The sequence below is a fragment of the Mytilus californianus genome, unplaced genomic scaffold, assembly GCF_021869535.1.
Source record: "Mytilus californianus isolate M0D057914Y unplaced genomic scaffold, xbMytCali1.0.p SCAF_7, whole genome shotgun sequence".
In the NCBI taxonomy this organism is placed as follows: domain Eukaryota; kingdom Metazoa; phylum Mollusca; class Bivalvia; order Mytilida; family Mytilidae; genus Mytilus; species Mytilus californianus.
Genome location: NW_026262723.1, coordinates 114,907,693 through 114,923,925, shown reverse-complemented (window position 1 = coordinate 114,923,925; position 16,233 = coordinate 114,907,693). Strand labels below are relative to the sequence as shown.

At 32.0% G+C, this 16,233-nt stretch overlaps 1 protein-coding gene across 2 annotated transcripts; it reads left to right on the top strand.

The window, feature by feature from the left end:
• Nucleotides 1-10,612: 10,612 nt before the first annotated feature.
• Nucleotides 10,613-15,860, top strand: LOC127708786 (kelch-like protein 31). Of its 2 annotated transcripts, none has more exons than XM_052213905.1 (2): nt 10,613-10,705; nt 14,290-15,860. In XM_052213905.1, exon 2 carries the CDS (start codon nt 14,310-14,312, stop codon nt 15,741-15,743), a length of 1,434 nt encoding a protein of 477 aa, XP_052069865.1. In that variant the 5' UTR covers nt 10,613-10,705; nt 14,290-14,309; the 3' UTR covers nt 15,744-15,860. The 2 variants fall into 2 exon arrangements, with proteins under 2 accessions (XP_052069865.1, XP_052069866.1); XM_052213906.1 differs by having other exon boundaries at nt 10,658-10,709.
• The last annotated feature ends 373 nt before the right edge of the window (nt 15,861-16,233 follow it).

The following is a 16,233-nucleotide window of genomic DNA, read 5'->3' as shown; positions in this document are numbered from 1 at the left end:
CAAATTTCCAATTACTGTCAGGAAATCAATGTTAGTGAGATACATCCGGTTCCAATTTGTTCGATTGACGTCTGGATTCGGAACAGACGGCACATGTTCAGAACACATTAACCGAGCGCACCCAATGTTTGTCCCGTTTTAGCAAGAACGTTATCAATTATAACTTCACTCGAAAACGTTCTGCAGCCGGTTGTACGAACGTGGCATTATCCTAATGGGTCATTAAGTCTTCATTAAGCCTTTACGATGCATTAGGCTAATGAAGACTTAATGACTCATTAGACTAATGACACGTTCGTACAACCGGCTATAGGAGCTTGATGTAAAATTGGTTTAAAATGTTGCTATGCGGATAAATTCCTGCAGTACCAACATCAATGGTTTTTTCTACTAGCTTTATACCTCTCTGGAACATGCTAATTATCCGTCTATATATGTAGCTAGATCAGAGAAGTTCAAGGACTCGATTAATAACAATTTTGAAATTAAATTACTAAGCAAATTTAAACGGACCTTATTCGGATGTAAACATTGAATGTTGCGAATAGATCGAGAAGACCACAAATACACGTACAAAAACCAAGACGATTTTTCTTATTATTGTATAAAATTGTAAAAAGATACCTCTTTATAAAAATATTAATCTTTCATTTTTGAAACTGCACAGACAGACTTTTAAATTGTTATATTCACAAAAAGACATATTTCTATATTGAATGTTCACGTGAAAAGAGTAGACGGGTGTACTCGAAAACTTACAACGGTGAAAAATAAGTATATTTTGGGAAATTATAACATGCTAAGGACTTAAAGTAAAATATCAAAATTACCGAGCTCCAAGGAAAATTCAAATCGGAAAGTCCCTTATCAAATGGCAAAATCAAAAACGAATGGAAAACCACTGTTATATTCCTGACTGGGAACAGTCATTTCCTTATGTAGAAAATGGTGGATTGAACCTGTATAATATGCCAATACATGCGCATTGGTGTAGGCTTCATATGGAATCATTCACAAAGAGGATAAAGAATAATAATGTGCTAAACTTAAAGAACTTTTCGAGAGCCTGCTAGCTAAACGGAACATTCAGATTTTTTTGTTTGTTCTGCGGCCATTTTAATACATTCAGGATTCTACTTCGTCAAAATTATCTCCCCATTACGCCACCTAATTTTTATAATCGTAAAAATGGAAACCACTGTAGGGATGACGCGCTGTCAATTTAGCTCTTGAAACCCGATAAATTTATCCACATAGCATCATTACGATCCTTATATGCCAGTTGTATTTTAAAAGACAAATGTATCTACAGGCTATTGAGCATCATTGAATGTACTTTTATGCCCGGTTGTCAGGGGAAATTTTCGAAAGTTCAAAAACATTCTAATGAAATATTTCGTGGAAGGGCAGAATAAAAATTTTCAGAGGTTGAAGACTAATAACCTTAGATAATACACACAAAAAATGAAGTTTTTTTAAGATATGCATTTTACAGATCGGCTGGGATAGATCCACTTGTAAAGTCTGTCGTCAAATACTTTTATTTAAGGTTTATGACCCCTTCTGTGGCCTGTGAATTATGAACTTTTCAAATTGCAAAAGCATCAAAACAGCAAATATAAGGAATAATAAAGATGGGTCATTTTGTACATATACCAAGGGGAAACTTCGTGCAAAGCATAATTATTTATAGTTTCATTGCATTTAATAGAAAAGGGGAATTAGGTGAAAATAAAATCAAGAATTTTGTATAAAATCCACAGACTTTAATACAAAGATTTTTGTTATAAAATTTGAAACATAGTTTACTCACTTGTTTTTCAATGATCAGCTAGCGTTTATTGTTTACAAAAAGTCCTAAACAACCTTTAAATTCCAAAACACCTCGTGCTGAGCCATTGAAGTCGAGCGCACCCTAGAAGGTGTACTTGAATTGGTCCATATTTTTATTTATTTTAACCAATATCTAAATTTATAAACTTGTTTTAAGGAAATCATTGCTAGCACTGCATGCAATAATCCTCTATCTATCAAGTACCGAATTGCCAAATATGAGAGTACAAGTGGAAAGGCTGTGGATTTTCTATAAAATTTCCATATGTTTAGCATTGAAGCAACACAGGGGTACATAATCCTTAAACACACCTACTCTGTTGTAATGACTCATTTGAAAGGTATTTAACTTAATTGACCCATATATTTTAGTTTTTATTACTGTGAATTTTTAATTTTATTATATCAACATGTAGCGTATATATATATATATATATATATATATATACAAGTCTAATTTGAAAACAACGTTCAAACCTATGATTGCGTTGGATAAAAACCGCAATTTTTATACGTGTGCATGTAAAACAAATTTCTTAGTAGAGGGGTCTAAATACAGCACAAACAACATTTTCCAAAAGACCAAAAAAGTGAAAAGTATATTTTAACAAATCGCATTTGACTAACAGGTCGAACAACTGATGTTCTTTAACCCTGCTGACTGCCATGGACGATTGCCAAATAAATTGATCACGAGATGTAACATGGATCTAAATTATTAATTTAATACCAAACAGAAAACAATAAACTTGCGGAGAAGATGGTATACCGCAAACATGAGGTGCAAAAATTTGTACACCATATCCGGATTTCGACAATCAATGTCTCTTCAGTGATGTAAGGGATCGAAACGGTATTTGGAAGGCCATATAATTTACCTCAATTTAGGATAGACTCTTGAATTTTAAAGAGTCGAAATAGGATGAACGGATCATATAAACCCGAAGGCAAATATAATACAAGCCCAAACGAAAAAATATAAACAAGTCTAAATTGAAAACAACGTTCAAACCTATGATTGCGTTGGATAAAAACCGCAATGTTTATACGTGTGCATGTAAAAAAAAAATTCTTGGTAGAGGGGTCTAAATACAGCACAAACAACATTTTCCAGAAGACAAAAAAAGTGAAAAGTATATTTTAACAAATCGCATTTGACTAACAGGTCGAACAACTGATGTTCTTAAACCCTGCTGACTGCCATGGACGATTGCCAAATAAATTGATCACGAGATGTAACATGGATCTTAATTATTAATTAAATACCAAACAGAAAACAATAAACTTGCGGAGAAGATGGTATACCGCAAACATGAGGTGCAAAAATTTGAACACCATATCCGGATTTCGACAATTAATGTCTCTTCAGTGATGTTAGGGATCGAAACGGTATTTGGAAGGCCATATAATTTACCTCAATTTAGGATAGACTCTTGAATTTTAAAGAGTCGAAATAGGATGAACGGATCATATAAACCCGAAGGCAAATATAATACAAGCCCAAACGAAAAAATATAAACAAGTCTAAATTGAAAACAACGTTCAAACCTATGATTGCGTTGGATAAAAACCGCAATTTTTATACGTGTGCATGTAAAACAAATTTCTTGGTAGAGGGGTCTAAATACAGCACAAACAACATTTTCCGAAAGACCAAAAAAAGTGAAATATATATATATATAAATAAAAGAATCTGAAGCGAGATGATGTATCAAATATTTTTTGCTTTATACGTTTTCAAGACAAAATAGTCAACTCAAACACGCCTGAACATAAAAAGGTGTACTCGACTTTATCTTTTCGATGAAATTATTACCCATTTTTAGATTTTCTTCCCAAAAAAATTTCGCCGGGGGCAGAGATGCAAATTGATGCTTTAAAAAGATCAATCTTTTATCTTTCTGTGAAGTTTTTTTCGGCGGAATTTATGCTTATGCACAAAAAAGATCCACGTGTATTTTGTACACACCACAATCAACTCTTTTATGAAAAAAATTCTTTAATTTAAAATTTACAAATATCTCGAAGCTCTATACTATAATTTAATTAAAGACACGTATTTAAAAATTCTAAATTATGCACCTTCATTACCCCTGGGCCCCACCCAAAATCCGCCTCTTCTTTTAAAGTCCATAGAAACAGATATAAACAATTGAAATATACCAACTTTTACCTTCTGTAATAAAGTGCTCCATTTCTTTTGTTTAAGGAGTATGTACCCTTGTGCATGTTGATTCAATGTTAAACATATGGAAATTTTATAGAAAATCCACTGCCTTTCCCCACGTACTCTAAATTTTGGCAATTCGGTGCTTGATAGATAGAGGGCTGTTGCATGCAGTGCTAGCAATGAATTCATTAAACAAGTTTATAAATTTAGATATTGGTTAAAAAAGATATAAATATTTCCACGTTGTTTTCACTGTATACTGTCTCAAATGGTGATGTCTTTAAATATCTCACAAATCTAGATATTAATAAATCAACCGGGACCGATGGAGTTGGCCCAAGAATATTAAAAATATCAAAATCAATAATTGTAGATGCTCTTACTCATATTATAAACCTGAGTTTATGTACATGTATATTTCCTGATATTCTAAAGTATGCAAAATTAACTCCAATTTTCAAAGCCGGTAATAAGGATGATCCTAACAATTATCGTCCTATCTCAATTTTACCTACAGTGTCCAAGATTTTTGAGAGGACTGTGTTTAAACAATTATATTCATTTTTAACTAAATACAAACTACTAGTACAACAACAATCTGGATTTAGAGAAAAACACTCATGCCACACAGCACTTATCAAAATAATTGACAAATGGTTAGAAGAATTTGACAAAGGCAATTTCACTGCTGTTTTATTTCTAGATTTTAAAAAAGCATTTGATACTGTTAACCATAACATCTTATTATCGAAACTTAATTTATATAGATGTGATGATCACTCTGTTAAGTGGTTTTCGTCCTACCTTTCAAATAGATTGCAAAAGGTTAAAATTGGAACAACTGAATCAGGATACAATAATGTAACATTCGGGGTCCCACAAGGTTCCATATTAGGACCTTTATTATTCTTAATCTATATAAATGATCTCCCGTTTACATTAAAACACACAGAGTCTGAATTATATGCTGATGACACAACTTTGCATATATCGTCTAAATCTATTTCAAACTTAAACTCTTGTTTAAATAAAGACTTTGAAAACGTAATAGAATGGTGTGCTGAAAACAATATGATAATAAATAACAAGAAGTCCAAATGTATGCTTATGGGATCTGAGAGAAAACTTGAGAATTGTAATGATGTCTTGTGTGTATTATCGCAAAATCAGACTTCATTTGACAATGTGGAAGTAGAAAAACTTCTTGGTATCCATATAGATAAAAATCTATCATGGTCAATTCACATAAATAAAGTATGTGAGATTTTTTTCAAGCAGATTATACCTGCTAAATAGATTAAAACGATACTTGCCTCGCAAAGGTCTTATCCTTCTTTACAATAGTTATATATTACCAATAATTGATTATTGTTGCACCATATGGGGTTTTACCGCAAACTGCAACATTGAGCGGATTCATAAGCTGCAAAAGCGCACAGCAAGATTAATTTTGAATAAACCTTTTGATTATCCATCAATATCAATGTTTAAAGAACTTAATTGGATGACCATTTTTACACGGATAAAATATTTTCAAGCCATTTTAATGTTTAAATGTATAAATGGACTAGCGCCAGATTATCTTACTAGTAAATTTACTGCGTGCAGTGATCTATATAGTTATTCTCTTAGGTCAACAACATCTGGACATCTTCATTTACCAAGGCCAAAGTCTGAATACTTCAAAAAGACTTTTCAATATTCTGGTCTAATTATTTGGAATAGTTTGCCAAATGTTATAAAGGATTCAAGTCATATCGAAAGCTTTAAGGTGAAATGTGCTAATCTTTTTTTCACAAAACAAAATGAGTAGACAAACTTTTTTTTTTCTTAGGACATTCTTGCCATGCTAGTTCTACAGTCTGTTTTCATGCTTGTGTATATAAATTTGTAATTGTGTACATCTCTATTGATTATTGTGTTATATGCATTGATTGTTATATGTATTAATTGTTCATTTTAATGTGTGAAGGCCTCGTGTGAGATTAACAATTGTATGTTAAATGAGTTACCTTCGTTAAATAAAGAATTTATTATTATTATTAAATATGGACACAATTCAGTACACCTTCTAGGGTGCGCTCGCGACTTTAGTAACGCAGCAAAAGTTTTTTTCAGAATTTAAAGGTTGTTTAGGACTTTTTGTAAACAATAAACGCTAGCACATTATAGAAAAACAAGTTAGTAATCTATGTTTAAAGTTTTATGACAAACATCTTTGTATTAAAGTCTGTGGATTTTCTACAAAAATCTTGGTTTTATTTGCCACAATATCCCCTTTTTCTATTAAATGCAATGAAACAATAAATAATAATGCTTTGCACGAAGTTTCCCCTTGGAATACGTATAAAATGGCCTATCTCTATTATTCATTATATTTGCTGTTTTGATACTATTGCAGTTTGAAAATTTCGCAATTCAAATGGCTACAGAAGGAGTCATAAACCTTAATTTTAACTGGTTATCCGCCTGAATGATTATGCCCATAACATGAAGTATCCCTTCGATTTGAAGTTAAAGTTTTTAAGTGGGTTTTGTTGTTGCTTTGTTTGTTTCGCTGTTGGTCCCTGTTTATTAACATTCATTGGTATTTTTGTTCAGTTCTCGAAGTAATGCGATGTCTTCCGCTTTCAAGGACTGATTACATAATTGGAAGAAAAAAATTGACCTTGACGATCAGGCTTGGAGTTTTCCCGACACAATAGCTGTCATGTGTAACATAATTTGGACAGATACAATAATGTATAATCTTTTATGTCTGTTTGGGTTGCTCTCCAAATTTTGTCTACGTAACGGAACTATAAACAACTGCCATACAAATGTGCTGACCAGATAGCAAAAAAGTCCGTGCAAAGACCTGTAGAGTTTAAATAACCACGTGATTAAATGATCATGGATATTATACATATGTGATGATTTATATAATAGAAAAACAAATGTTTTATATGTGTTTATATATCGTGATCAAAAATAATTTGAAAAAAATGGCGATCAAATGGGGGGAGGGGCCGTACGCCTTCTAACCCCTTTTGGATCACCCCCGAATTAAAACATTTATACATGTACCACAAATATAAACAGAACGATCCAAATTCTAGTGATTAATAATCCACAATTGGGTATACATCAATGAGACAACAGCCAAACAACAAAATGAAATGTCATGTTAAGGTTTGTGACCCCCTTATAGTGCTACAATATCAATATCAATAACAGTAAAAATACACAATAAAAGTGACGTACCATTTTGTACATATACCAAAGGGAAACGTTGTTCAAAGCAATACGGTTAAATGTTTCATTGCATTTAATAGAAAATGAGGTTTTGGTGCAAATAAAGCCAAGATTTTTGAAAAAAATCCCAGGCTTTAAAATAATTACAGAGATTTTCGTTAAATAATTTTAAACATAGATTCCTCACTTATTTTTCCATGATGTGCTCAGTAGAGTTTATTGTCTACAAAAAGTCCTAAACAACATTTACAATAAAAAAAACTCGTGCTGAGTGTTTAAAGTGAAGCGCACCCTAGATGGCGCACTCAAATAAGTCCATTTTTAGATCGCGATGACCGTGAGGGCATTCCGATGTATTGTTGCCACAGAGATTTCTACTTACGTAACTTTCGTTTTTGACTGGTAACCGATCTATAAATACGCGGACATTATCGAGTGCAAAATAACATTCCTTATCGCTTGTTATAAATTCATTTCTTTAATGAATACTCATAAAAATGTTTTTTTTAGAACATAAATCAATAATATGAAAATGTTTTGTCGTTAGAAATATACATATATAAGTAAAAACTCATTAATATCTATGCACACGTACAGAAAAATTGTGTTAACGCATGCGGAAGAATATCTCGAGAACGTTTTGCGGGAAAATATGAATGCCTACTCAAATCCAATCTATTAGAAAAATCGAATTATTACAGAAGAGTAGAATAGAATGATATACAAATGGATGAAAATTATATAAACATGTAACTGTTATATACAAATATTAATATAATATATAACAACAAATCAAAGTAAACTGATTTGTATCACTACAATATAATAGTTATTACGGTGATGTTGAATTCCCTTTCATTTATTCATCATCCACGCACGAACTTGTCTCAGAAAAAATATATCTCTGTATATTAACTTCACTTTCAGGTATAGAGATGTGATTTTTTTTCCCGAGACAAGTGTTTGTGACCATCCACAAGAACTTGCGGTCATCCGATGTTCAGTACTGTAACTTCAGTACTTTGAATATATAACCGGGCGTTTTCCGTGTTATAGTAATTCAAAGACGGAATACCAATACTTTAAACTTATTAGCAAGGTCCGGACAGTACCAGACCTAAGACCTAAACTGACTACAAAATAACATACAAAAGCATATATAGAAAACAGTTACTATAGCAAAGGATTAGTGTCCAAAGGATTAACTTGTCATCGTCAGAGTGATTTCCATTACGACAAACATATATTTAACAATAGAATTAATTAAACACAAAGAAATGTAAAAGGTTTGATAAACGGATTGATAAATTGTCACTATAGCACTTAAAATATATTGTCGGAATTAGTTTTATTTCTATTTCACATTTGTCCAAATCTCCCTGGTTATAAATATACTTGTTTCAACCAATATCTTTATTTGTATACTTCTTTTAGGGAAATCCTTGTCAGCACTGCACTGCATGCAACAATCCTCTCTATATATATATCTATTATAAAAGCACCGAATTGTCAAATATTGGAGTACAAGGAGAAAGGCAGCGGTTTTTTTTATTATAAAATTTCTTTATGTTTAGCATTGAAACAGAGTACATTATCCTTAAGACATCTATGACGGATATAAAATATGTGTTTCACATCCTCATAACAGTTTTAGTAAATAAACCATTAATGCAGACACTTAATTGTCTCATTTGAAACTATGTGATATAACACATGTATGTGTCCCGTAACTTCATATAACTTAACGGCTTCTGTAAATAAGCCATTATTACAGATGAACAAGGTAAAATACCATACATTCACACACCATAGCAGTACTGTTTAAACAAATAACAAAATTGTTGTTGATGTATAGTTTCAGCATCCTAAATAAGTTTGGCTGCTCTTCAATCATTTGTAAAACATGAGGGTTCCCAAATTGCACCTATTTTGAAAGTTTTTCCACCTACGTTTATTCAAGAAACAGACAAAAGTTTCTATTTTGAGTTTATTTTTTCAGTTATCCTTATTTACTATATATAGTTCCACCAAGGACGTATAACTAACATATACGGTCCTTGGTTCCACAGATTTAATTTTGAATCAGTACTGAATCATAGAAAAATGACCTCCAAACGATCCAAGATTCTGTTATGAAGATCAAAGTAATTTATTACAATGATTTTGATAATTGACACAATAATTTTGACAATCATATATAGTTTAACCACAGCCAGACCAGAGTCCATAACACTTAAATACAATATTAACAGGCAAACATTCTTAATGAGTTACATATAAACATATCTGTACTATATTGATATCATAGTTTTCTGAGTTCAAAACATTTATTAATATAAATTACAATAATTTTCAATACCACTAGGTTTTCTTGAATAAAAATCCAATTAAACTTGGCACCAATCTAATTAAAATATAGATCTCTGATTTCGTTACACTACATGTAGTATAACGAAATCAGAGATCTATATTTAATATTAGATTGACTTGGCACTTGTGTTTAATATTTCGAAATTTTTCCAACTTTCAAATTTTATCATATAACTCTTTTCTCGAGAGATTATAAAGGGGACATTCACATATGAAATATTCTTCATCTTCAACTTTATCAAACGTGCATTTTTTACATAATCTTTAAGATTTGTCTATATATTTTTTTTTTGCATCTATCCGTCTCTATTTTTAGCCTGGGTGTGTACTCATTCTGATCTTGCATAGTGCTTGTCTATTTTTAAATTCTTTCAATTCCAGATATTTTTCTGTACCAAAAAAATCGGTTTAATTGAAAAATAAGCCAAGAGTTTACCTAGCTTTATCTGATTTAAAAGTATTTTCTCTAAAATCTCTCCAATAATTCAGAAAACTTTTACATATATCATTCTTAACTATAGTACATAACTAATGATTTGTTTTATTCCTTCACATGTTTTAAACAATATGTCAGTATTCCATGCTTGTTATTCATTTCGTATGAAATGGATGTCTGCGACATATTTAAATTTCTCCTTTTTAAAAGTAAACCTTTTGTAGACGTCGCATGCAACGTTTCTGTAAATCTTATTTTGTCACTGGAGACTTCATCTGTTAATTGATATATAATGCGACCGTTTTCTGAACATTTTTAAAATGTATTTAGCTTTGTTAAATATTTGGTAGTCGAGGTACTGTGACGTTAAAACCATATCAAAGATGTAAGTTCTTTTAAAAGCTTTAGGCTATTATTTGATCTTATTTTAGGGAACATATAATGTCTGATGCCTAACCGTACCTTAAATTACCATATTTTAGCACCAGTACTTTACACATTAGAATAAATTGCAAAATGTAAATACAAACAAACAAAACAAATATCAAGTAATCAACAAGTTTTCATTTTTCAGTACGTATTCGTTTCCGTATTTTAGCAATACAAAATTTATTGTAAGATATCCGGTATTGCGCAATATATTGAAATCATGTGAAGGACAGGTAAGTATATAGTTATATATTATAGACTAGTCTTGTTAGTTTTGCCGTGGCGGTAGTTCATTTATAACAAGGAAAGAAAAATCACATTGATTTTTAACCACTGAAATGCCCTATCATCAGTGGTCATGGACACCACACACACCCTTATAAGAATTTCAATTCATCATGATCATAAATTTAAACTCTTTTATCTTATAAAAATGCTCTAATTAGTATCTTGAATAAATTTTTTTTTTTAAAAAGATAGCACAACACCTTTTTCTTAAACACATTATTTAGACTCCCTAGAATGGACCCCCCTTTTTTTTTGGCTCACCTGTCAGACATAAGACAAAAAGCTTTTAGAGTCGGTATAAGCAATACAATTACATACATATTTTTTGATGAGCTTTTAAAACCGACATAACAAAAGCACAACAAACAAAACATACATATCAAGTCATGCACACATACAATTAAACATGCAAAGAAAGCAAGAGTTCATATTATATACATGCAACACAAAAGTTCTATAAAGCATCTTAAACACACACACTGAAGCATGCACTTATGAGGTAAAAACATAAAAGCAAAAGTAAAATGGTTTGCACATAGAGATTAGTTAAGTAACTACAATAAGCACAAAATAGCAGAAGCACTATAGTAAACAAAACAAAATAATTTTGCCATGCTGAAAAAAAAACATTAAACCAAAAATAATGAACAGAATTAACTGGTTTTGCAGGCGAAACATTGGCATGAGCTGCCAGACCAAAATTTTTTTAAGTTCTTGAATTGATTTAAAGATGATTGCTTGGGTAGCTCATCTGGCAGCTCATTCTAAAGCTTAGCACCTGCATACCTTAAAGATTGTAGGCCATATGCAGTTGTTCTCACATGTGGTAGGTCTGCTGTATTCTGGTATCTTAAAGAGTAAGGGTTTTCCATTAAGTGGATTAAATCATGGAGATAAACAGGACAATCTTTATTAATATTTTTGAAAACTTCAATAGCCAATGATCACATTCTTCTAATTTTTTAAAGATGGTAAATTTGATTTGCAGAGTAGATCTTCATAACTTGCTGAATAGTCTTCATAAATAAATCATATGATAATAAGTGCTCCCTCTTGAATTTTCTCAATCTTTTTTGTATTAACCTCCCCACAAAAGTGCCAAACTAGTGGGCAGTAATTATAGTTGGACAGAATAATAAACTGTTAAGAAAAAGGTGTTTTCCAATTCTTTTTTAAAACATTTAGCTGTCTGGATGCTTTTTTACATATTATAGAAACATGTTCATTGAAATTTAGTTTAAAATCTATTGTAACTCCTAAGAGTTTAACCTTATTTTCGCATTCTATTTCAATACCTTCTAAATTAAATTTGAAGTTTTTGTCTTTAGTTTTTTTACCTACAGCTATCGCTTGAAATTTTTTTGGATTAGCTTTCATTTTATTTATTGAGAACCAATTAATCAAAATTTTGCTTTCATCTTCTAGAGTATTAATTAATTTATCTAAATCATTATTTGCATATGAAAGGGTGTTGTCATCTGCATAATTATAGAGTTCACTTTTATGAATAAAATTGAAAATGTCATTTAAAAAAATATTAAATAATGTAGGGCCCAATATAGACCCTTGTGGCACCCCTTTAAGCATTGATTGCCAGTAGCTTGAATTAGAACCTACTTTAACACACTGTTTTCTATTAGTTAAATAACTTTCCAAATGTTTAAGAGAAGAGGCGGAGACACCATAGGATTTTAATTTTAGTAGGAAGAGGTCATGGTGTAGGCAATCAAAAGCCTTGGACAAGTCCATTCATATAGCCACTACATATTTATTCTGATCTAAAGCCTTTTTTCCAATCTTCAATTATTTTTAATAAAGCTGTTTGACGTCCATATCCTTTTAGAAAAGCTGACAGAAAAATGTGGAAAAAAGAGTTAAAATATTCAACAAGTTGAGTTTCTATCATTGTCTATAGACCTCTCAAAATGTTTTGAAATCATGGGCAATAAACTAACACATGTTACAGGTCTATAGTTTCCTTTATCTAGAGTGTTTGATTTTTTATGCAGAGGTATAACGGGCTTCCTTTAATTTATTTAGGAAAACAGCTGTTTCAAATGATTTATTTATTAATTTAGAAATTGGATAGTTTTAATATTTTTGAAGAAATTCCATCTTTTCCTGTTGCCTTTTTAATATCAGTTTTATTAATCTGTTTTTTTTTTACAAACTCAGAATTTACTGGGCTAAAACATAGTTCTTTTTTTCTGATTTGTTTTCTTTAATTACTTAATGCTTGGATGGTGTTCATCAATAATCATGATAATTGTATCTTTTGAGTTGATATCTTTGGCAACATTTATAAAAAGTTATTAAATATTTTGGCAACTTTATTTTGATAATTGATTATTTTATTGTCTTCAGTCTTCACATAAGATAAGATCTTTTGAAAAATGTTACCCTTTATTAGTTAAGAGGGACTTGCTGTTTGGTGTGAGCCAAGGCTCCGTGTTGAAGACCGTACTTTGACCTATAATGGTTTACTTTTATAAATTTTGACTTGGATGGAGAGTTGTCTCATTGGCACTCATACCACATCTTCTTATATCTATTGATTGTTGGCCAAAAATCCTTACGTACGCAAAGTTGGTTTCCGTTCTCTAACTTTAGTTTGCCTCACCCAAATGTTATGAAACTTACACATGATGCTTATTACCACAAAACACAGATCACGTTTGAATTTTGGTGGCGTCACTTTAACCGTTCTAGAGTTATGCCCCTTTACAAATGGAAAAATTGCTGATTGTTTCGTTTCCGTTCTCTAACTTCAGTTTGCCTCAACCAAATGTTATGAAACTTATACACAATGCTTATTCCCACAAAATACAGATCAAGTTTGAATTTTGGTGGTGTCACTTTTACCATTCTTCAGTTATGTCCCTTTATAACTTTATATGATATGCAAGCGGGGGCATCAGCTGTGTCCCATGGATACATTCCCTATTTATTTTTTTTGATAAAGTGAACCCCTTTAAAAAACTTAGCTAAGATTGATAAATAAATCAAATAAATTTTTGGTGTACTTTGATATGCTGAACCTAACTGTGTACTTAGATTTAAATATTGGACCATAAAAGGTAAAAGTCCAATTTCAAATTTTTCAGTTCTTTGAACACATTCATTTGGTGTCAGAAACCTATGCTTTGTCAAATATTTGATCACATTCCAAATTCAGAGCTGTATCAAGCTTGAATGTAGTGTCCATACTAGTCCCAACTGTTAATGGTTCGACCTCTGTGATCGTATCTAGCTGCACCCCGCGGAGCATTTTACTTTTTTTATTGTTTTCGTTTCAACAGTTATCCCTAAACAATTCATGAACGAAAATCACAGGCCCTTAGCACTACAGGATTTGCATTATTTGTTTTTTCATTGTTGGCAATTGATTTTCAATTTTTATACCACATACCTAACACTACTATGCTTGTCATCTTTATTTGGTTGAATTTATCAGTCTTTTAATTTACTATCCATACTTAAAAAGCAACAATATATTATAACTTAGTACATGTAATTGATTCCACTTCAGCTTAAGAGTTCTAAGGAAAGATGGCAGAGGTTGTAGACGACAAACATTCTGGAAGCACAGTACAGAACATGTTAAAAGCATGGGAAGAAGGATTGTACTGTGATGTTACCTTAAAATGTGGAACAAAACAAATCACAGCACATAAAATAGTTCTGGCGTCATTATCCGACTATTTCAAAAATCTTTTCAAATATCATAACATTCAAAGTGACAATCATATTGAAGAGTATGAGCTAGATCCTAGTATTTTCAAAGAGGACACTCTTTATCAAATTATCCGATATGGTTACACTGGTAGAATTAAAATAGAAGTTGGATTTGTTCAAGAATTACTAATGGCAGCAGGTTTTCTCCAAATTAGATTTGTTCTGACCGAATGTGAAAAGTTCATGACACATAATATCGAAATCGATAATGTGATTGCTCTAGTTTCTTTCAGTAATCTGTTCAATTTGAAACGTCTTTTGGACGCAGTATGCAGTTGTATTTCCAAAAATTTTAAAGACCTTATTAATAGTGGAGCATTTTTGAAATTATCGACAGACGACTTTAAAACAGTGCTACAGACTGATTATTTGACTGTTTTTGATCATGATGTTCCTGTAGAAAATCCTGAACTAGATATTTTGAAACTAGTTGGTGTGTACCTTAGTATTGCGAGTGTAAGTCACAAGGATTTCAAAGCAGCTACCGTACTCGAATTGCTTGGGGAAATCCGTTTCAGTGATATAAACAACCCCGAAGATTTGAAATCAGTTGTCGATCTTTATCCGATTCTGAATTGTGATTTACTTCAGAATGCCATTAATGCTGAATCAAACATGAAATCAGAACTATTAGATCGCAAGTTTGCAAACCGTCGTAAAACGCTCCAAACTGGAAGAAAAGGTTTTGCTTGTGGTGGTCAAGAGCATCATGTTCTTGAAAAGTTTGCTGAAGCTTGGGAAGATGGCAAGGATATAAATGACAGACCAATAAACTTCAAGCTGTGGATAAGAAGGTGGGATGATCGGCCAGTTTTAGGTGGAATTTCTATACAGTATCGAAGTGGGAAACTTGTAATTCACGGCGAAAAACCAAAGTCTGAATCAATATTTGTGTCAGAACATGAATTTTCACTGGAAGAAAATGAAGTAATTACAAAAATAAACGTTCGTAGTGGGTGGATGATTGACAGTTTAAAATTTTTCACCAATTTTGGACGAGAGTTAGGTCCATTTGGGGGCTCTGGTGGATCAGAAATAACTGCATCATTGTATGACGATGAAGTAAGTTATTTACATTCCTTCGATGGCAAGGTCGTCATGGCCCAGGGATATCTTGGAATTACGTGTTTAAAATTTGTATGGGTGAGTTACCGTGAAAATCAGTGTAATGAAATTACCACAGACAGTGATAGCGAAGAAGATTATGACAGTTTTGAATCAAGTTATGATGGATCATGGAGTGATTAAATTGACAAAGAGCAGTGTATACAAAAATATGATTCCTTAGGGAAAAGGGGACACAGTTTATGTCTCCCATCGAAGTTCGGAACTCAGAATCCTAGAAAATAAAAGAATAGAAAATTACATCTTCCCTTGTAACATGGATTTTTTTGTCCCCCCGCGTAACGCGTTGCGAGAGGGATGGAAATACCAGGCGTCCGTCCGTCCGTCCGGTCTTGTTAGCCCACTCACAGGCAGGGGCGTAGCTAGACTACAATGATGTACACTGAACGATCTCTCCGCGGTAGCACTTGTTATCGGGGTGCATTGTCAACATCATACTCAAAATAGTATCTACAGAAGGATACAGCACTGGGTTACGATAAATTCGGGTTTAAACGTTGTCATTTACACAATCTTTAGTATAATAATAATTCGGGTCTGTTATTAACAATTTAATTTAGGACATGTGTACTTTTCCAAATTGACTGTTTTACGGGGAAGGGATTTTCATATC